The sequence below is a fragment of the Haliaeetus leucocephalus genome, unplaced genomic scaffold (assembly GCF_000737465.1).
Source record: "Haliaeetus leucocephalus isolate CR32 unplaced genomic scaffold, Haliaeetus_leucocephalus-4.0 Scaffold340, whole genome shotgun sequence".
NCBI lineage: Eukaryota > Metazoa > Chordata > Aves > Accipitriformes > Accipitridae > Haliaeetus > Haliaeetus leucocephalus.
In genome coordinates, this window is record NW_010972776.1 from 8,839,361 (window position 1) to 8,863,305 (window position 23,945).

General features: G+C 37.9%; 1 protein-coding gene across 4 annotated transcripts; it reads right to left on the reverse strand.

Annotated features, from left to right (window-relative positions):
• Positions 1-24: 24 nt before the first annotated feature.
• LOC104834835 (protein DDX26B-like) lies at positions 25-22,903 on the reverse strand. Of its 4 annotated transcripts, none has more exons than XR_774660.1 (17): positions 22,758-22,903; positions 21,974-22,063; positions 21,485-21,668; positions 20,444-20,572; positions 18,255-18,418; positions 17,019-17,171; positions 15,418-15,550; positions 9,249-9,343; positions 8,387-8,497; positions 6,492-6,707; positions 5,877-6,000; positions 5,161-5,303; positions 4,569-4,800; positions 3,484-3,876; positions 1,490-1,583; positions 753-1,054; positions 37-311 (listed from the first exon to the last, which is right to left on the reverse strand). XR_774660.1 is itself a non-coding variant. In XM_010572474.1 (16 exons), exons 1-16 carry the CDS (start codon positions 22,875-22,877, stop codon positions 955-957), a joined length of 2,481 nt encoding a protein of 826 aa, XP_010570776.1. In that variant the 5' UTR covers positions 22,878-22,903; the 3' UTR covers positions 25-954. The 4 variants fall into 4 exon arrangements, 2 of the variants coding, with proteins under 2 accessions (XP_010570776.1, XP_010570777.1); XR_774659.1 differs by having other exon boundaries at positions 40-311; positions 677-1,054; XM_010572474.1 differs by having other exon boundaries at positions 25-1,054.
• Between the last annotated feature and the right edge of the window lie 1,042 nt (positions 22,904-23,945).

A 23,945-nucleotide genomic window follows, 5' to 3' on the forward strand; every position in this document is an offset into this window, starting at 1 on the left:
TCAGTGCTGCCCGCTACAGACTCCTCAGATTAGCACTTATTAAAAATTAATAAAATGGTTTATTTTATATATACATATGTTCCAAAAAATTTATACAGTTAAAATATCAAATTAGTGATCTGGTAACAATACTGTTCAAAATAATCTCTTTTGTATGAACATTAAAATACACGTTTTTAAAAGCGTTTCCTTTTAGTGCTTCCAAAGCACAGCGTGTGCCAAGGCCACCTGAAGAATCTCCGTCCTCCTCACAGGATGAAAGAGAACTGAAGTCGGGGACCTGGGAAGCCTCAGGTGCACTTTCATAATGTCTGCAGACAAAACAGAAGAGAGTCTGAGGTAGATTGTTTAGTGACCATCAGGTGGTAACAGTCACAGGGCTGTCTTTAGCTTTCATTAACACAATAGCAGTTTCTTTACTCTCAATCTACACTGAATCTCAAGTTTAAAGGCATGGCTAGCAGTTCTTGGGAACAAGACCCTTGTCTCTGTGGTGGCAACATGCAATTTTACCAGTGCAGGTGTTTCTGGGAGGGTTTTTTTTTTTGGGAACACACGGGCTCTCTCCACGATGCAGACAGTGTGTGCATTTGACAGTGCCCCATTTTAGTGCAACCTGCTGCCTATAGCACGTAAATGTCTAATGACAGCGTTCAAATGAGTAAATTCTCATCACCTGCAGGAGGGGCAGCAATGGTTATTTTCTTCAGCCTGTTGAGCAAATAGCACCCTCCACAGGAAAAAAGCCACACCTTTCATAGCAAATCCTTAAGGTTATAGCCCAGCTTCTGCCGATAGAGGTTCTTAAAGTTAAAGCTCCACTGCTTCTTCTCAGACTGCGACAGTAAAATCACTTGACTGCCAAGATGGTGAGGGCAGCAGCTACATCCTCTTCCACTCTTCTGCGGCACAGCAAACTCATTCCTGGTCCATATTCGCCTGGCCGGTACATTATTATCTACTGTTGACATGATTAACTCTGTTGGGTAGGCTGTTGAACTCTAGTTCCTCTAGTATTCTCTCTAAGTGTTGTATTAAGACCCGTTTTTTAAACCTAAAGAAGAGAGGGAGAGCAATTTAATTTTTTTTCTTCCAAAAATACAGTTGGAACAACTCAAGACTATTCAGCCATGACAAATCATAGGACCGGAGGCTCTCTGTTTCCAGTATGTAAGAGCTTTCTTTATTTCTGGCATTGGAATGACCAGAAAAGTTAATTTAATACAGCCACCCTTCCCCAACATACCCAAATTTTGGGTTGGTCTTCAACAACAACCCGTCTCTCTACTTCACATTTAAAACTTCAAACAAACAACATTTAGTCCACAAAAATATAATGGTAGTTTGACCACTAAAACAACTATAATAACTGAAATATGTCAAAAAGGAAAACAGAAAATACTAGTACTGGCAGAGTTTATGATTTACTATCATGACTCGAAACTGACATTTAATTTTGAACTCCCAAGTCATTTATATCTATACAAACCTTGCTGCTTCCTTGATAGCAAATTCAATGAAATACTTCTGAATTTCCATAGGTCCTTGCACCTCCTCAAGAAGAGAGAAAATTTTTTCATAATCTAAAAAAGATAAAAATCCAACCATATATTAAAAACAAGTCTTTCAAATGCATTTTCAATAAGGCTTAACAGCCAAAAGAAAAGAAAAAACAAAGCCCAGAGTTTCACACTTCTGTGTATGGTAACACATCTAAGGCAAGAAAAAAATCTCGCATTAGCTTTATGTGCAGAAAGCAAGTGATACCAATAATCTGATGTGATACTGATGATCTGATATTCAAATGTGGCACCAAAGAATTAGGTTATTTTTAAGAGAAATGCAGAAAGTGCAGGCTAGGTAGAGAAGTGTCCTATCTCCATGAACACAGTGCCATCATTATCAGTTAATATGCATGTAGGGCCACCAAGCCCTGTTTTACCTACAGCTATCATTTCTGAAAGCAGAGGTTAGTATTAGTTCTCTCAGAATGACAAATTATCAATATTTAGCGTGAGCACAATTAATGTGACTCTCTTACTGGTACAAAGTAAATATATCCCCTGCAAAAGAATGAATGGACACATTAAATTAGAAACAAATTAGAAAATAGCATTGCTTCAATATTTTCCATAGTTGAACCCAATATGAAGATATTTATGGTGCTGTGACTAAGAGCCTGCTCGGAGTGATGCAGCAGGCACAGAGAGGATATATGGTCAGAACTGTGAATATGTGTACATATTTAACTCACTACTATTTAGTTTCCTTCTTTGATGACTCCCTGAACTCTGCAGCAAGACAGGTGACTCATAGTGAACATAGTACTATTTTACTCTACATCACCACTTACTAGACATGACTTTGGTATAAGATTAGATGAGCCCACTTTTCAAAACAGGAAGCAAAGACATATCCAAGTAGGAAGTTTTAAAACATCTTAAAAATAAAGATACAGCATAAAAATGGCTTCATTTCTCAACATCCTCAGTCTGTCACAAAGATTATATACCTCAATGAAATACTAAGTTTTGGGAAAGCAACACAAGGTCAGAAAACCAGAAGAGTTAAGAATAGTCCATTATACTAATTACTGGCATTTGACAATGTATTAGAAAAAACATTCAGTAGTTTAATTTGTAGAAATAATTCACTCAGACACAGACCACATTAGGGACATTTGCCAGTTAAGAAAAAATTGAAAGATTATGCCTACGGCAAATCTCACAGCATATACATCAGTTGGAGTTTCAGGTTAGTGTTTTGGTTTTGATCCTGTATACAAGTACAGGTAAACCTGTAACAAAAGCTGAGGAGGCAAGTTACTTTTCCTCACAACATTTTAGATTTTGGGGGGGGTTATCAAGCCTTACAGGAAAAAAGAAGAAAGTAATTTTTAGTCTTCAGCTCTTCAAGAGTTTATTTACAACAGCGTTCCATCACTAATTACACTATCTTGCAAAATAATAATAATAAAAATCACTTTGCTATTAACTGTTAAGATTTCCTTTCAAACATGTTCCAAGATGCACCCTTGTAGCTACATATGCCTTTGCCCTCCAAAGGAAGGTTTGGCAGACAAAGCAATAAAGTACACTATGCATACGCAGGGAGCAGTGCAGCATAAGGCAAAATATATCTAGTATCATTAGATCATTGGTAACACCTCTGTAGAGCTACAAAGAACATATCTGAAAGGTGCTTTCACAGGGTACTGCTTATAGCAGTTAACCTATCTTCAAGGGCAAACAAGGTCACTCACAGTCAACTTTCCAAACACTGCTGTCTAAACTTCAACTCACCTGCCCAGCATATAAGAACTTTTCTTCCTTTTTTATCCCTCCATTGTTCATGTGCAATCAGGAATTATAAAAAAATCTAAAGTTGTATGTATATCGAAAATAGCTCCTTATTTCAAGAAAAAGAGTCTTCTCTCTAGCACCATGTACAATATACTAACAAACCCCCACCCCAAAAACTTACTTCTTCCAGGTTTGCGAACCTCTTTCATCACTTTAATTTTGATATCAGCATTGTTTCCCTCCAACATCGTAGGTGTTATTTTAAATGAATTTGGCACAGATTCAGAAGTAGACTCCAGCACCCGTTTTTGGTCATCTCCAGCCACACTGTAATTTAGAGGCCCTCGAACAAGAGCGTTGGTACCAGGTTTATGATCCAAACCATCTTCACTTAAACAATTGAATTCAACAGGTAGAGAGTCTAAGTCATTGGGTAACATTTCATCCTCTCCCATAGCAGCTGGAACCGAAGGAGCCATTTGCACAGGTAAGCCATCAATTTGCTTTTCCAGTGACTGACAATTTTCTGCTTTCTTCTCTCCATTGCCATCTTGGACAATACTGTTACTGGTATCTAGAAATTGAAAATATGTATCTCACTAGAGCATAACTGCAGTATCAAAAAACCAAAAGGAAACAGTTCTGTATCCTTTCTTGCTTAAGTACTGTGTAGTGATCTGACAGTGCTGAACAACTCCCCAATACCTTTGATGTGACCAAGGGAATACTTCCCTCTCGACTGTTACCATCTCATATCACTATCATGAAGTCACCATTTTCTTTATTCCTATTGCAGTGTTATGACCTCTAAATAAACTAATGTTTTGCTTCCTTCTCCCAATTCCAGCTAACAGTCTTCTTCTGACTCCATTTGCTGCAGTGGTGGGTAAGAAAATTATATTTGTGGGAAGTGAAAACATAACCATATTTTAAACTTTTCTTTCCCACCACAGAATACACAACTGCAAACTTAAAGCTGATCTGAAATCTTTTGCCGGGGTGGTCTGGAGGTAGCAAAGATTTCAGCAATTTTTTTTTTAAAAACAGTTCTTCAAAATTATTTTTTTTTATTCCAGACTTCATCAGCTATAGCAGCAGCCTTTTTATCTAGGCCAACGAAAGAAATTCAGTCCTACATAACACTAAAGCATACATACATGCCGATACACCCTTTTGAATCAACTCAGCATACAGGGAGCTTTTATTTTTTGGCACAGATATTCCCACTTGTAACCACGCAGGCTGCTGTACTACAACTCAATATACCTTTATTTGCTGGGGTGCCTTTGAGGTTCAGATACGATGGGGATCCAGAAGCAGATGGTGGCCCTTTCCCACCGACGTGATTCGTTACGACGGGTGGTGACTGTGGCCGTCTCAACAGTGGTGACATGCTACGCCTCCTCTTTAGTGACGCTGGAGTATTGGGCTCTCCAGGACGCTTAATCTTATTCTGAGGCCCAGTGACAAATTCATCTGCTTCATCTATCATCATACCCTGAAAAGGAAAGAAAAAATGTTTTAAAAACAGTACAATAGAAATTGTTTCATCAATGTATTAATGGAGGATGTCCCTGTGCTAAAATTCAGGTGGCTTTCAGAACACTTTACAGCTCGCATAACAGAGATACCTAATGTACACTGTAACCAGAGACAAACCAGTGGCATTCTGTAAATCAGCATGATTCTTTACACGTTTCTCTTGGACCATGTGAAAGACAGCACTCCTTTCTGCCCATGACAGAAGAGCTACAGAGGTTACCAACATACTGCAGTTGCAGGAGAGAAATTCTACTCGCGAAATTATTTCAAGCCATGTTAAATATAAAGATACAGCAGACAGCATGGCTCCTCCTACCTTTTTATCCTGTTTAAATGGATTGCCAAATGTATGAAGTCTTTTCGGCTGATCCGGGTCAATCTCCCGAAGGGGTGAAGGCATCATTTTCAGGTATTCCTGGTAGTTTCCCATTTGAGCGACAGGAACACTATGAAGGCAGTCTGCAACAGAACAAGAGATCTTAATTTAGTCTACCTTAAAATTAAGGCAATACAAACTTTACACACTTAAATTGCGAGTGTTAGCGTTTAAGAACTAGAAATTACTATTTCTTTTCACTACAGAGGAAGAGCTGAAGACTACAAATTTGGAAAAAAGGCTTGCAAGAGCTGAGCTTAACTGGCAGAAAAACAAAAAATAAGCAAGTTTAATCTCTATGCTAGCAACTGCCTCTTTAGACCACCAGCACCTAACAACAGTGAAACAAAATAAGCCCCTCTCTGCTTTAAGCCACCATCACTATAAAAAACATGTCTACTGAATCTTAGTGTACAGGAAAGCTCTCCCATGAAACTTATTTTTAAAATTCAAAGCAAGCATGACATCATGACAGAAGGCAAAAATTTCCTTCTTTTCCCCTTCAGAGTCAAGAAAAAGACACTGACTCAACAAATGATGCAATGTCCACTTCTGCTCCCACACCCAGGACAGAAAACACTGCTTCAGAGCATTAAAAAAAAAACCAAACAGCTGTACTCCCTCCAAACTGTTAATGAAGAACAGTGGCTACTTACCTTCATCCTGCCCCAAGATAAGCCTGTGTGTTTTCAGAAGATTGGTTCTCATTCTAGTTAGCTGGTCTAGAAGACTGCGACGAGGAATATCATATGCATTTCTGAATGCCTGTGGCTTCAAATCCTAGTTTTATAACAAAACAAATAACTTTCAGTGAACCCATCAGTTGTCACGCACAGAGAAATTCCTCTATAAACTGTAATAATGTTAACTATTAAAAAAAATTATTCTAAAATAACTTCAGAGCTCCATAACTGGATACAGCAGAACCAATGACTGTTGTTTCAACGAGACCTTATTCAGCATTAGCACTTTCAGCTCCATTAAGACTAAGCATGTTAATTCCTGTATGAATAACATCAGCTATCTTTTGCAGAGATTGTCACTTAAAACAGAGTAATCTTTCTCTACTACCATGGGACTCTCAAACAGTGTCCCAAAATCAAGTGAAAAAAAATTGCATTTACTCTTCTCACTATTTATGCCTATGCTGCACTCTTCACGATTCAGTGAAAGTACTTAACCTCCTTCTTCTACACTAAGTCCATAAAAGTTACCCATTTAAAACAGATGAGATCAACTGCTTAATCATGCAAGATCACTATGCTGTTTACCTTGTTTAAAAGTCCTATGTGGAAGCCAGCAAATTCTTTAACATTCATTTCCGCCAGTCTCAGTGGAGATTCCCCAGTGATTCCTTGCAGCAGTTGCTTAAAATCCCTACTGTGTACCAAGGAGAGGCCACTGGAGTGATTTTTCACTTTTATTCCAATTTCTTGTGGAACTTTCTTACCCACTGAACCTATTATCCGTTCCGACTCTATTTTTGTCTAAAATGGAATCACACCATGAGTTAAAGAATCAGAAGGCATTGCAGATTTCCAGTACAAAACACATAGTACATTAACAGAATAAAACTATAAATTTAATTCCCAGCTACTCAACAAACAGGAGAACTACCTACCCAGGGATATATTGGATTACATTGATTAGATCTCAAGTAGAAAGAAATCCTAATGTGCTAGCATATGGAAAAAATATTTAGCCAGTGTATCTAAATTTATATGCCAGTAGGAGGTCTGTGAATATCCCTGACTTTGCTGCAAGTCTCTGACTCTTCTGTGTCCCTAAAGAATCATCTTTAAAGGGAAAGCAAAAAAAATAACGGAAGGTGGGATGCCTTAGGTTACTATAAAGTTGCATCTAAAACAACAGTATTATTCAGATACAGTAACATAATTGCAGATTTTATTTTTGAAACAACCTACAAACTAAGGTTTGCACTATGTTTGCAATAAAGGAGAAAAGTCATAAAAGAAAAGAAATTTGCTTCATCAGTAAGTTTCTAAAAGCACACTACTTCTCCAATTAGCACAGATTTCTTATTATAGCTACAGTTAATTTTACTGTATTTATCTTTTAACTGTATTCGAAGTAAGATTTTTACCCACTGGCAATACCTCCAAAAAACCCCAACCAACCAAAACCCCAAAACCCACAGTGATTGCAACCCACTTCCCCCAGTTCTCATCCTCTGCAGAGTTTGCTTCATTATCTGTGGGAAACTGAATTTAAGGACAGCAGGAGCACAGCAGAATTCTGGAATTGCTTGTCCCTGTACAGGAGCTTATAATGCATCCAGCACATTTAAACTATTTCATGCGCTGAGAATGTCTGTGAAAGCCACAGTAGCCATCTCAAGCCATTCCAACTCCATATTGCAGACAACTAATATGAATTTGCATATCATTAAGTTACTGAAATACCACAGGAAGTTTTCTGTCTAAGAGATGCTCAGTCACTCAGAGGCTTTTGGAATGTATTTTGTGCATTCTTTAAGGAGGAGGATTTTTTCATTGTAATTTTAAAGGCTGCACTGCTTCCCCACTGACTTCTAGATATTAAACTACTGTTGTAAGAACCATTCATGCTAAGGGGGCATAGCTTTAAGACAGTTACACCTGAAATAGCATTCTTGACAAAGAGAAAAAGATACTTAAGACTATTTCCCACCAGGTCATGCTTAACACATGGATTGGATTTGACCTGAAGGAAACAGGAAGCTCAGATATAAAGCTTGAGCTGTGATTTTATTCCCCGTGGACAAGAACATACTTTTTTTGGAACATACACATTGTCAAGGCACACATGCAAATAAACATAAGACTGAGAGCAAGCCTCTGACTTCAGCTGCGAAGAACAACGGCAAGAGCAGTCACAAATCCAATTAGTGATAATCTTTGGAGTTTAAAGGTCTAGCAGATACTTAAAATATAGCTGAAGAGGTCTCCTTCACACTCCCCTCCACCACTTACAGAAGGCACAATCACTGGCTACAGAACCACTCTGGATTCATCCATATTGGTGGTGAAAATGCTCACCAATCTTCAATTATAATATATGCTGTACACCCGTATGAACTCCCACAGGGATTAACTGCTTTATAATGAGATTACCACAAACTAAATAATCAACGCACTTCTAATTGCAAAGGTTTTATCAATACTACCTGTTGGCTGAGTTTTTTAAGGTAAGAGATAACACTGTAACTAAGTCCACAATCTAAATTATCTGATATCAGATTTGGAGCTCCCATCATCCTTAGGGCTTTCTTTAATGGCTATAAGGAAAACAAAATACACAATAGTAAGAGAATAAGTCTTTAAAAAAAAAATTTATAAGATCAATTACAGGAAGCTAAGGCACATGGATTAGTGCTCTAGCTTTTCCACTTTTGGCCACTAAAATTCAAGTCTATTCAGATAACATGTGACATGAGTTTGGTAGTCTAACTAGCTCGCGATGGACATTATGCCACATTACCAAGACACCACACAGTGTGGTGCCACTGGCAATTTCCACTCAAAGGCTCAGTACCAGAATAGCCGGGATGATGCAAGTCCATATTGAGGTGCATTGTCCAAGCTACATGTAAAGGTGACACAGTGCCTCCCCCCACCCTTTATTTGGCCCAGCCAGTTCTCTTAGTATCAGCTTCCCAAGTTCTAGCACTTCACCCACATTAATAAACAAACAAATCTGCATTTTCCTTATCAAGTTACAAAAATAATGCCAAATTTGGTTTCTCTAACAATCTAAAGTACTTCAGATCAAGGCTTATTTAATATTTAATGAACAGGAAACACATTTAATATCTTCATATAGTTACTACTACTCAATATTAATAGAAATTTATTTATTTCTTAAAAATGTTTGACCTGATCTACATACCTCTGCAAAGCAAAATGTTTACTACCTAAAGTGTCATCATAATTATGTAAACAAAATTTACTAGGAAGAGGTATGATGCACAGGACTCTGGTCACACCAGCCATTATACCCAGGAGGATGAAATGAGAAAAGGAACATACCAGTAAGTAGTAAGGTGGCATTGTTTTTAAGTAGTTGTCAAAAGCCTGTCGCCACTTCAGATTTGGCTTAAGTTTGTGAACCTTAAACAAGTCATCTGCAACAATGAAAACAACAAAAGAAGGTTTCATTTTTATAGTCACAGACCATTAGCATTATGCAAAATTCAGCGTGCCAGGTTTCCCTCCCTTTTTTCTCCCTCCACCCATCTCCCATTGGGGCTTCCCCACAAAAACTGTTCTTAACCTTAGGTTTGAAGGATTGTGAATCCCCAGTCCTAGCTGCAGTAGACAATCCAGAACAAGTCCTCATTATAGACAAACTTACAAGGTACACCAGACTTAATACTGCACAGAACTACTAGCAGCATGGAAGGTTCAACAGATCCACCTGTTAAGTATTTCACCTCCCTTGCCTCTCTCTCACATCATCAGGGACTCCCTGTATCTGATTAAACCAAAAAACATTGATTTGGTTCAATTTCCGTTTTCAGCCCAGCCTTCTTTTGTTCAACCTGCGTGATGAATTCTGGTCTCCAGTAAAAATATTCTTGGGCATCAAAGGGAAATAAAACAAAACAAAAAAAGTATCAGAGCAGGGAATCCTTCTGGTCAGCTTTGCTGGACTCTGCTGACAACAGTAGCAGCTGCCCCCCAGCAGAGAAGGGTTGTACCTCCATCCACACTGCCTGTCTCCTGCCAGAGCAGCAAACTCTCCCACAGATATAGACAAGAGACAGCAATTAGCTATAAAAACTGCTGCCCTTTGAGAGAGGGGCAACCAGACATTACTTCCTTTGGATGCTGTTTTAGAAATACCTTGCTCACACTAGCGGTGTGTATATTGCCATTTAGGAATCACTGAGTTGAAGCATGTACCTATTTGCCATGCATGCTATAAATTGTAACAGTGATCTCTAAACATCAAAAATGAGCACAGTATCCTACAATTTATCACTTGAGATTATGAATCAGCAGTTGAAGTCAAGTTTCTCCTTAGTATGGCTGTAACATGCTGGCAAAGTGAGGCTAATGGAAGGACATGCAGGACTGGAGAAAGGGATGTCCAAAAATTAACTGGGGAGAGCTGCAGGAGACAGAGATGCACAGAAGAGAGTGTGCGAAAGACAGATGCAGCAAGGAAATTGTTTTCTCCAGATTGAGCTTTCAGGAAGATATATTTGGAGAAGAAAATTTGACTTGCATAGTATTCTGCACAAATCGAACAGATGTTAAGATACAATCTTCCGAGTTCTCACAGTGAAACCACACTTAATTACAGGTATTTTCCAATCTAAATGAATTCTATATCACATATAAAAACCACACTACAGACGCTGCTTGCTCTCCTTCCTGGCCTGAAGGAATTGGGGCAGAGTTTGAGAGGACAAGTTAAAACTCCATTTAAAATCTCAATATACCACATGCTTAGCACTATTATCCCAAAGAACCTGTGATGATATCATGACATATGACAAATATAAAGTAACATCCATTCTTATCTTACAGGCCTCTTAGCTTTTTTCAGCAAAATGGAAGTTAAAGTATACCCCTCTCCCAAAATTAAAAAAAAACAAAAAACCAACATTAAAATGTTCAGTATTATAGTATGTCCTAATATTTTAAAGTCTATGAGTTGATTATGAGTACAGCTTGAACCTTAAACCCCTTATCAACGCCTTTTTACTGTCTCACTTCCTACAACCTGTGAAGGTTGTACCAGTATATGTAATGCCCACAATTCAACTGCACAGCCACTCTTAAATGGCACAGACATTCACATAATGCATATTGGCTCAGCTAGCTATGATCCCTAATCCACAGCATAGCTGTAGTCTGAGACATAAAATGCAAAAGCACCTCCCTCATCTTTGCTATCCAAGTAAGAAGTTCTTTAAGCAGAGCTTCAGTGAAGATTTGTCTATTTAAAATGAGAGCCTCCCCACAGCACAAACTCACTGCAGGAACTCCTACCCTCCAAAAGGAAGACAGTCATGGTGGTAAACATAGCCACAAGTTTCAATGGGAACATCATCAACATCTTACCTGCCTCTATCACAAGAGTTTGAGACATACACTGTCAGCAGATTGCAACGCAGGCACTTGAAATGTACTTTTTGTGCCCTGGGCTGCACATAATAGTTTACATTAAGCAAACAAACAGTAACCCAGTTAACTACGTCTTTCATAGATTAAATCCCAAACTGCTGTAGATAAAATCCAAAAGTATTGAAAAAAATACTTTCATAAATTAGTTTTAATCTAACCTATTCATTTTCAGACACTACTCTCTACGTAGTCCACTTAATACTGAATTCTTTTTACTTCTAAACTCAGAGGGAGCTGAAAGCAGTGGATAATTGGGAACATGGTATAAAAAACCACTAGGAAAGGGCCACAAGCTGCAATAATTCAAGACATCAGGTAAAACTACAGACAGACCAGTTAATTTAAAACTGCGTTGCAAAGTCTTTATCCACTTCAGATTAATGTACAAAACAACCAAATTGTGACAAACAAGATACCAATACGCATCTTTAATACCCAGTACCACATAAAGGGGCTTGATGCACTTTCAAGCTCAGTGAACAGTTAAAAAGAAGAGCATGAGAGCAAGAACGGTCAGCAGGTAATTTTAGTTCAGCTGGAGCCTAATTACAAGAACAGTTCGTGTGACAACAGTCTAGTTCTGAGTGATAGCTTGCACTATGTAATCCAAAGTAAAAACTTAGACCTTTTTTTTTTTTAATAAAAATCACCACTCACATTAAATTCCACCTGAGCAAGTACACCACCATTCCCTGTTGACTCCTATAATTCTCTGGGCTTTCTAATGCCTCTGCACTAACATATATACTCATTTGTTTTAAGCAGTAGAGACTCAAGACTTTATATTCACTGAAAGTAGTATCCTTCCCTGCAAACAATCTAGCCAAAAATAAGGCACTGCAATGTAAAATAGCATCCACCATTAAAAAAAAGGTATTGTGGCACTCTTTCCATTGATACAGAGTGTTTGGCTCTCCCTCCCAGTGACACAGCATGCTACGTTCACATTTGTGAGAAAGGCAGCCCTTGGTTTCCAAAATATAAAATCATTACTTGCAGGTTCTCTCAAGGAGCCTGTAAAAGCATCAAAGGAAACCGTCCGTGTTGCAGTCCTTCATGGGAAGACATTTTCTAAATGCTCATCCTTCTGCATATTTAGACCCACAGAGAAAGGGGATTAACCACCTTCTCATGGTATTTTCATCATGGCCATTTCACTATTGCTTCTGCTGACGCTCCTAATGAATAATCACTCCTATTGCCCAGCAGTGCCTGCCCTCCCACTAACGCAGCTAAGATCAGGCAAGGAAACGTCTTAGGCAAGGCAGAAGCCTTTAGAAATACACCTCATCTTTGCTAAGCTCTCTCTCTAACCCTTTGTTTGACTTCTACTTTATGAACTTGGCTGTATAATAGCTTTTAAATAGAACAATATCTGAAGCACAACAGCGTTGCTAGTATCAGTTAAAGGCAACAATCCTTCAAGAGGAAATTTCTATAATCTGTGGGCCAAACATACTCAGCAAAGTATGTCAGGATCTGTCTCTGAAAAGTTCTGTCTTCAGAAGTCTGCCTCACACTGAACAAAAAAGAAGACAAGAACTGCACCCTACTGCCTCGGTTCTCAGACCAAACCACCACCCCAAGCTAGTCATGATGCCTCTCTAGCCCTTCCTATGAGAGCAAAAAGGAGCTGCTCAGCTGCAGCAGCACATCCCACATGGTCTGTCTTACCTCTGTAAAAGAGCTAGAGACCAGAATTTTTGTCAGACAATCAATTTACCATAGTGCATAGGTCATGTTAACATATGGACTATGTTACACATACACACATATACAGTGTGGCTTCACTGTTCTATGAATTCTCATTAATTGGCTCCTTTCCTTACAAAGCTTCAGATTCTAAAAGCAGACCCATTAAGTTACAAACTAGGAGAGGCTACAGCATTCCCAAACCCACTCTTGCAGAAACTGAGATATAAAATCACCAGATCTATAGGATGTGCTGGTACAATTTACCTCCTTCAGTCACAGACCACTGCAACTTGTTTCAGTTTGCTCAAGTATTGTCTGCAAGCTTCCTCATGCATGCCTATCTTAACCTGTCTTTTAGGGCTGTCTCTTACATTATTTTCTAAAAACAGCATTAAAACTTCCCCGGCTCAAGAACGCAGGAGGAAAACAAAAATGCAAGCAAAAAAAAAAACTTAAGCATCTTGCTATCTGTTTATAAGGTTGATCACACATAAGCCACTTGATACGACAGTACAAATAATACAGTTGTAAAGTGGTTTTGGCTTTGTCTGAAAGAGTCACTGGAAGGAATGGAGAGAGATTATCCACAGTACAATCCCAAGGTAAGTCCCAGGCCTCCAACACAATATTCTACCAGTAAGGCAGCAGCCACTAGAACTGCACTGATGCAGCAATACAGGTAGTAGTGGCTGAATAGAGCAGACTTCTGTGCTTGGAAGTTCTCACATCCTTTTTAACCAGGGTGAGAGTAATGAAAGATTGGATTTACACATGCAAATCAGTCCTCTGCTGAACCATCAGTATCCACTATTGGTATGTATTAAGACAGACACAGGGGGAGGGTTTAAACAACCCCTACCTACCTACCGAGACAAACACAGAGTCAGTATTTTTTAAAACATCTACAAATAATTTAACAGGTATGCTGCTTATCATCTTGGTAATCTGTACTACTAAGGAGAAAAGGGGTCAGATCTGCTTTTGCATTTTATGTATATTCCACGGAACTTAATTTCAACCATGCCTTAGAGACCAAGGATAAACAAAGCCCTGGAACAAGATCTGAACCTAACGCTTTGTGTATGTGTTTGCGTTAACAATATGGAATGCACAGTATTTGCATTCTAGAGAAAACATCTGCTTTACAACTCAGGCAACATGGAAGCTCTGCATTTTCCTTTAAACAGCCTTCAGAAATTTAAGATGTGGGATACCAGGTGATTAAACTGCAGAATAGCACTACACATACTGAAAAAATGCCTTTCTTGAAAGAGTAGGAAGAGCTTTACACCCCTGCAAAAAAGGCAGGGGAAGACAAGAGCTGCCAGGGAAGACACAGAACTGCAAATGTCAACATCGATGGCTTTTCAGCTAGTGGAGATGCTGCAGTAATTCAGTAGCCACAAACTTGCAGAAACTCTAATTTAGTCTAGAAATATCCTACTTGCACACTTTGGGACAATTATTAGGCTACATGGATGACTATATAAGACACATTCAAATTATCAGCAAGCACAAATTTCTTTTTTTGGTTATGACCATGATTACGAAAAAGCATTCCTGAACTCAGTTGTGGTTTTTTTTCTAGAAATGAATGAAAAAATCCTGTGTAAGACAGTTAAGAGTCAACATTAATTCTCTTGATCTCCACTGTTACTCTGTATCACTAAACACACCCACAAAAACCAGAACAAAAAAAGCCTTACAGCATCTGTAACTAAAAGGGTTAGCAGCACCCAGTACACTCTCCTCTCTGCCATTACCTTTATGCCAGAACCCTAATAGCCATAGTTATTATGGCAGTTATTCACACAGTACCTTGTCATACCGTCTTTCCTGTAGAAAGTAATTTCATTGTGGGAGTGAAAAAAAACCACACTGGTCCTTTGGGGAGAGAAGAAATGTAGACTGTTTCACTGCTCAATTCCTTCTTACTGTTCTAAACTGCGTCAGGGAATTCCCTCTTCCCAACACCCATGACACAAACACTGCATCTGATCTTCCAGTAAAAAATTAGCTGCTACAAGAGCAACTGCAAAACCTGGATACACCATACCCTAAATGAGGGAAAAGAATGGAGGTTGAAGCTTACTCCAGGTTAAGGAAGAGGCTACGTGTCTAGGAGGTGAACAGCATCAAACATGCACTGGAAGCAGGTAGCTCTCCTCCTCTGCTGGAGAGAAAAAAAGGGAGAGGGGGTATGAAAATCCTCTCCTCCCAAATTATGTTAAAGAGTTTGCAACATTCTCTACTCTCTGATCTCCATTATTTTATAATGTCTCAAACTAAGGCAGAACACCAACCATTATTGTTTTTCTTTTACTCTGAAGTAGCTGCATTGGCAGTCCAATGTAAATTTATTACCCACCTAACAATGGAAGTAAAACAGGATAGTTGTAAGGCATCACAAAGAGGTTTACACAGGTTAAAGTAGTGCTTGCTTTTAAATACCCGAACGGATGGCCAAGTTCGCTGTATTTTCCACTGCTACTCACAAATACCTGACAAAGAATAAGAGATATTCACTGTATTAGAAGAATATGAAGAATATTAAGCATGGGGCATTTAAAAATTAAAATCAATCTTAATCTAATTGCATTAAGACAGCAAATTATAAAGAGCAGCCAAGTTCGAGGTTGCACACATCAGGATGAGCATGCACATACATTGCTCAGTCACAAAACTGAGACATGCAACATTTAGTGTACCCCGAGACAATATGGAAATGCTCTGCGCAGTATAATCTTTAGTGCTTTACTGACACTACTTTGCAGTGATGCTCTGAAAAGAAACTTTTTAAGCACAGAAATTAAGCATAACAAACATTCAAGAATGTCTTAATTGCGCCAAGCACCAACATTCTTAACGTTGGCTTTTTTTTTTTTTTTTGAGTGTATATATATGGGGTATTAACCTTGAAAAGCAATACATGCAAACAACTATTTCAATAGGATAAAGATGGTACATATTCTTATTGGGACAGTCAAAATAACCCACATCAAACCAAAAATGGGTTTCCCCCCAAAAAAGTAAACCTTGCAGTAAAAAGGAAGTGTTTTTCCTCTGTTTTTTTCAGGGCATAAGGAACAGGGCTTGTTACGTGGTTTCTATGACAATGAGCCTATTTCTCAAGTTTGTAAGGGTCTGATACATAGCTGGGAGAAGAAAAGCAGTTTTTGAAAAACAGCAGAGTTATTTTAATGACTTAGGCAAATAATGTACCTATAAAAGCTTAAAGGACATTTAAAAAACTAGTTTATTAAAACTAAGTTAAACTTTTCTTCTGAATATGCATGTTAAATATTACAACTTAACTGAAAATATATTAGGGAAACAGAAACATGAAAGAGACACCTCCAAACACATCTTTCCATCATATTAAGCAAACTCCTGGTGTACATATTAAGCCATTCTTTACAGGAACACCATTCAGAAGGGAATTACAATCCTTATTTTGTAGAGGACACAGAAAACAAGTCACCTATCCAAAAATCACAAAAGGAGCATGTGACAAAGGATTTCAGCAATAGAACTTTGACCTCTTCAAGGCCAATCTAGTCAACAAGATCAACAGCTTCCATTCAATTCCCATTAGCAGTTTCAACCATCTAGTGGAAATTATTTGCAGCTGTTGATTAGGTAACATGATGGAAACTAGTGCTAGGTTTTCCCTGTAAGCAAATGGAAGCCTACAGAGAATTTCAATTTAGCCAAAAATGGAACTTGCAGGACACATTTCTTAGCAAAATGAGATGGACCTAGAAACAGAATTAAATGAGATTACAAAGCCTGTAGAGAGAACACTCATTCTGATTCCTGGTAATTCTATTAGAAAGGAGGTAACTGAAACCTTGACATATTTCTTCTCATCAAATGCAGAGTCTGCAACCAGACCCCAATTCCTCAGGCTTACAAAGACTAAAGTACCCTAGGATACCCATTACATTTCTAGAATTAAAGGGCAAATACCTGCCAGCAGGTATGGGGAGACTTTCGTTCCAAGATGTACTGTGTTAAGGGTGAAGGTTCAAGCTCATACTTGTCAAAAGGAAGCTTGTCTATTACCATTGGCTCACAATCAACACAGGAGAACCTCACAACAGGGTGAGCTGTGCGCGGAGGCTAAAAGGAAGGGGGAAAAGCACATCAATTGTCTGGTATTTGTGATAAAAAAAATCTCTTAAAAAGATATACAAGTAGATATTTTAGCATCCTATAGGCTTAAACTCTCAGTTTCCACAATTTCCTTTAACAGAGAAAAAAGATACATGTTCCCACAACAGAATACAGATTAACCAAATATTTCTCTAACTTTAAAAAAAAAAGAAAAAAGTGCGACACACTGATACACACATTCTTCCCACCAAGAGAAAAGCATGGTTAATATTCAGCTATTTATCTTGATATTTAAAAACCTCCATGTCAATCAACCTATAACAGCACAGATAGGTTTAAAGAAAACTTCAACTCTGCTTCCCAGCTTGATGTTCACAGAATTCCAGATGTGAAACTGCACTCTCTTCACAAAGGATATCTCAAGATATTCCCCACAAGTCTGATTTTTCTTCCTTTTGAACAGGGGAGAGGGGGCAGAAATGGACAGACAGTACCTTGAGCACTTGCAAAGTACAGAAACAACATGCCTAACAAAAACTAGATGTTTAGAGTAAGGCATGCCAAATGTACGATTATTTCAGTAAGAAAAGGAGAAATGAATGCTGTTTTCTCCTCATTTTTTGAATGGGGTAGCTCTTCTGTTTCAGTTTTAATTCTTCCTGCTAGTGAAAGAGTCCATACATGAAGTAATACTAAGCAGAGAAAACATGGTTGATCATCTATCAAAAACAAATACTCCTTTTTCCATATAAACATATTTTATAAAGCTTTGATTAAAATTTAATAGGCTCACTATGATTTGTGGTATGTGAAGTAATTTACAGTTAAATTTTATAATCTTTCAAAAGCCATTTACCAAAATTAACTAACCATATACATGGAAGTAAACCATCAAGATGCAAAAAACATCACAGTATACAGTATCTACATTAGATGATACCATTCTGTGCTAAAAACAGTTTTAACTACCCTTTTAAAGCTAAGTCAGATCATATTAGTAAACAGAGGAAGTAAAACGCTACTGTAGTATTCATTTTCAGTCTTTTTAATTAGGTGTAGAATCCTTTTTTCAGTTCTTATTTTACTTACCAGGGTTGGTGAATTCTGATCAGGCCAAAAAGATTCTGGGATTGGCCAATGCCCAACAGGAACACCCGTTTTAGGGTTAGGCCGTACATAAATGAGTTTATGACAACTATGCCACGGTTGAGAAGCAAATGAATTGATGGGTCTGGATGAATCAACAAGTCCATCTAAAATTTGAACAAAGCAAAATAACAACAAAAAAGAAAATAAAGCGCTACATACATGCATTTGCCTCCCAGCAAAATTTCTGTATTAGCAACCAATAAGGAGTTTCATTACAATTGTTCCAAAGACATACAGATCTTTACATCAGTGGGTGAAAAAAACCTATACCTTAAAATGTAGAACAGCATCATCTGAGAAACAATGATAACATTTGCCCACATCTACTCTTCTGCTCCTGTGGCATCGCCATGAGATAATTAGTGCAACAAGGCATACTCACATATTATGGAAAATGCTATTTGCTTAAGCTTAGTACTTTGACATAGATCTGGTAGGCAACAGCAAGCCTACAGTTTTTAGTTCTGCTGCATCTGTAAAGACTGATAATTTGCATCTACAGTCTTTCTACATAGGATGCAAAGCTCACTGACTGATGCTGCCATTAGTGGAAACTGAAAGTGGAAAAGTTAGATGCATCTTGCAGGTGCAGCTTGTGTAATATTTTTTAATTAATAACAATTCACAGATCACTTAAACCCCACTGTCTACTGGAAAGACCAATGTTCTCTCCGCCAGTCCACTGCAATATACCAGAGCAGACTCTTCACACCAAGGACAAAGAATTTTGTAGCAGTACGGAATTTCACCATTAGTTTTCTAAGATTGCTCTTCAAAGCAAGCAGCACAGCACAGATCACCCATTTAAAGAATCTTCTTCATTTTAAAAAAATTTGACATTACTAATTTTCCTTGCTTTAGATAGCTGGCCAATAATACTATGGAAAATACCTTTCAGTTACACGTCAATTTGGTTTCTCTGCATTACGTACACAATGATTTTTATAGCTTTGGAAGATCCTATCATATCTCTCTCTAGTTTAGGACTTTCTCAATTCCCATAAAGATGGAAAGTCTCAATATTTTTATACATTCATATCCACAGTGCATCACGATTTAAATGTGACAAAAGTTTAAAAAACCCGAAAAACCAACAAATTTCACCAGTCGTTCTGCCACATAGGAGAGCATTTGGGCCAACAGGCAGACAGGAATTTGCTGAGGTGCTGTCCTGCACAGCATTATAGGAAAGCCTTCCAATAAAATGACATTTAAATAAGCAAAAGGATAAAAAAAAATATATACAGCAAGGAAAAGGCAATTCAAAAATGAAAGCAAGAATAAAACTGGCTATGCTAGGATGCTCAGGGGATCCCGAAAGCAATTATGTTTCTGACATTCCAGGAACATCCTCATTTCCTAAATATGAACTGGTCAGCTTGCTCTCCTTCCTTTCAGCCATGAATTTCTGCAAATCTGAAAAACTGCTCCACATTAAGAGTGCACTTTCTTCTTCCCTGTTACGCACTTTAGAGCTAACAAAATAACTCCTTGTTCTTTGCACAGTTTTTCAGTTGCAGCTAAGAACATTCAACTGAAACTTACTGTGTTGCGATTAATAGCAGAATGAAAACATACAGAAAATTAAGCATTGAGATTAGTTTAGAGATGTTTAAGTGTTTAAATACACTAGTCCTGGATTTAATTATTTTAAAACCAAGTTTTGACAACACTAATTCAAGCTTTACTACTTCCTGCAAACAATGACTTCCCTCAGCCCCCCAAAAAAGAGGTGAGAAAAGATTGACAGGAGAGCTAGCAAGCAGGTCGATCATCCATACAAATACATGAAAACATATAGCACCATTTAACTTATCAAGGATCAAACACTTGTAAAAATATAACAAAGCCAAGACTAAACATAAGCAAACATAAAACCACTCAAAAGCTATGAACAGCACATACATTATGATTTGGGGTATTTAAAGAGATACCAGAGCTCTATCACTGAAGCACAGAAGGTTTATAGCTGAATCGCTTTTTTAGAATATATTAGGCATCCGATCCATCCTGTACACCACAGTGAAAAGCTGGTAGGAAGGACACTGAAGACGCTTAAGGACATTTGCATGCACACAAAACATTTCTTCCTGAACATTAGGGGGAAAAAACCAAAACAGTTACTATACCTTCTCCAATAGGAGCTGGATCTGGTCCTGACTTTTCAAAGTTAATAACAACTCCACTTTGGACTTTTTGAACTAGAGATTCTAAACACTGATTCAACATTCTTTGTGTCCGAACGCAGTAAGAACGACCTATGCAAGAGATAAATTACACAGGGAAAATATGAAAGCAAGTTTTGAGTAATTTTAGTTAAGGAAGATGTTTTATTACATAAGTCACACTGCCAAAGCTTTCAGTTTTATCCAAAACAATAACAGTAACAAACTTTGTACAAGTTTATGTAAAAGGCAAAATACTTCTCAAATGCAATACAACTGAGGGGGGGGAAGAAAACCCACCAAAAACACAAAAACAAAAAAAAACACAAACAAACAAAAAAAACCATCACCAAACACAAAACATCCTGCTGAGCTTTTACTCATTAGTAAAAGAGGCCATTAAGGCTAAATCAGGCTGGTCGGAGGCCAAGTTTATAGAAGTCCCTTAAGAACATCCGATTTCACCAAGTCTATGTAATCTATCCGCTTTTGTCTACCCAAACCTTACCAACTTCTATACACACCCGAACTTCCCCCTCCCATGCAACATTTTTTTCAAGCACCAATTAAAAAAAAATTTTATCAACATCTCAAAGAACAGACTCCAGAATTAATTCTTTTAAGATTAAATTTAGCTTATTAGCCCTGCAGCAGAATTAACATCTCAATAATACCTGTCCCACTCAATTCATCATTTAAATAACAGATCTCATGACTGAGCAAAGCCAACCTCTGGAAGGACAATCTAAGAAATTTTCCAATCCCTCCTACTGGTGCATTAAGAAAATTCTCTCGCATCTATTAGATCTGAAATAGGAATATGGTTTTATTTCAAAGTGCTCCTGTGCTACTGGAAACCAAGCTCAAAAAACACCACCCAGATTCACATGGACACGGAGTAATTCAGATGGAGAAAACAGCAAGAGGTGAAGTTGAATCAAAGGAAAAGAAATACTTTAAGGCAAAATACCAAATGTGAACCAAAGCAAAGTAACATCCAGTTACCTCCTGTAACTTCACACATCTGTGTGATAGCAGATTCGTCAGTAGGCACACTCCCAAGCTGCTCTGGTTCAGCAGATGCAGCTCCCGGCAAACGCAGCACTAGAGCAAACAGCCTTTGATCCCAACGAAATGGTTCTTTGGTTAGTTCACTTCCAGGCAAAGGAGAATTCAAAGGAAGATGAAGCTAGTAAAGAAAGATTTAAGAATATTTCAAGTACTTGACAAACCAATACTCAAATTTATTCATTACTCTGTAAAGGACCCCATTCTCTCCTATCCACTAATTTATCTGAAGTTATAGTCTGGAATCCCATGTGAACTATGAATTTAGCGGTTGGGCAATGACAGCATAACTAGTTTCTGTTCTCTATTTTAAAGACAAGGTTGATGAAACAGAAGTACTATTATCAGGAAAATACAATTAATATTAATCTCAGCATAGTACCAACTTGCAAGATCATAACTTGAAAGAATTTAATGCAAGTTTACCTCCTCTTGAACTCCAGACGTATTTGTCAGTTTGTTTCCATCTGTGATGGTAATCAAAATAGATGGCTCCAAAAAGAATGGATTCCTTCCCTAGAGACAAAAGCACAGGAATGCTAAGAGTAACCTTAACACTCAGTTATAGGCTTATATTTTTGTCATTATAAAATAAACAGTAAGATGAGCAATCTTTCAAAATAATCCTGTCATTTTCTTTCAATAGGTGTGGAGCCATAAAGAACTATGCAAGATGTGCTACTCTGTACACTCACACACACCCCCTAAAGATTTTTAGAATTACTAGTCTTTTTCCTCCAGTAATAGTACAAAACCCCTCTTAGCCCACAAAAGCAGTATATAAATGGGTAATAATACAGGGAACTCACAATTTCATGACAACAGTGAAAAACTCTTCAAATGTGAGAGAGGGGAAGTCAGGACATTAACTACAGATAACAAAACTGCAAAGCAGATTCATTACTATCCAGTGTACATACTCCCACATACAGCAATTCTGTGTCTACAGTTGGGGTCATTTATACTACTGCTTGCTTTGTAGCTCAAAAAGGAAAAAAGTGCTAGTATATTCCAGGGTATGTTCAGCAGATGTAATAAGAAAGAAAAAAGTTCACTCTGTATTAAAACTTGGGACACACAGCTATCCAACATTTTTAAGAAGTAGTAAAATGGAAAACCAAACTTGAACCACCAAAATCCCTTGCCCACTATAATTTCGAAAAACACAGAAAAATAAAGAAGGCAGAAGACTATAAAAAAGATTTGTTACCTGTCCATAGTTGTCTATTCCAGACACTAATCTGTTGAGATTTAACAAGTCAAATGATGACCTGAGTGCCTGACCAAGGGTTGTTAGTCCTGAAGCCTGAAGATTTTTCAGTTCATTCATAAATGTTGCATGGTTTTCCTTCCATCCAGCCTATTACATAAAACAAAAAAAGCTTATTAGTTATTTAGCAACAAACTGCAATCAACTGCAAGTTGTCATTTATCTCCCTTCCCACCAAAAATTAGATTATATTCCTGATTAATGGATACGCTGCATCATTTACGTGCTATACACACCTAATTCACATATGCACAACTTGATGTGAAACAAACAGTTAACACTACAATGGGACACTCACAAAACACAAGCACTGTCAAGCACTTGAAAAAATTTGCAAATACCCAGCTCTTACCATGAGAACTGCTGTAGAGGTGATGGAATTAACAGAAGTATTTGGATTTAGCATGTGAATATTTTATTAGAAGAAACTGTCAAATTTGGAAATCAGAAATGCAGCTGCCAAAGTAATAGCGATGGTAAAACAAAGATACAAGCAGCATAATGTTGCTGCTTCTTCTGTCATACACCCATCCCCCTTTTATCCATAAATCGAGGCTGCAAGGAAAGAAAGGATGCATATGCAACGTGTACTAATGCAGGAGTTAAAAAAATCTAACAGTGACAGTTAAAAAGAAAAAAGATAAAGAACTAGTAGTAACAGTGACTGCCGTCTTTGCTCCCTAGTCCTCCCCCTTCCACAACATCCCCAAGTAGGAAGCATGCAAACATATTTAAAAAAAATCATAATCAGCTATTTTTAATACATTGCATGACTCTCACTCAACTTTTCCGTTTTTCTTGTACTGCCTCCATACACCTCCCAGGCTCATTTCATGCCTTTTAATGTACTATCAAGCACCCTCTGTCACTTCTGCATTACAAACCCCCTGCCTTTTTCGTACCTTGGTATTTCAAATGCCAGCTTTCCAACTACACTATTCTGTCCTTACTTCCCAGCACAAAACTTTCTATGGAGTAGTTGCAAGCACCCCATGTAACACAGAACCAAATCATTGTTTAGAGTGTCTCAGTATCACAGCTTGAAATTTTGGAAGTCATGAAAAAAGTTGTTATTGCTGACAAAGCTTGCAGAACATTCAAAGGAACAGCAAAAAGTGATGAGGATGA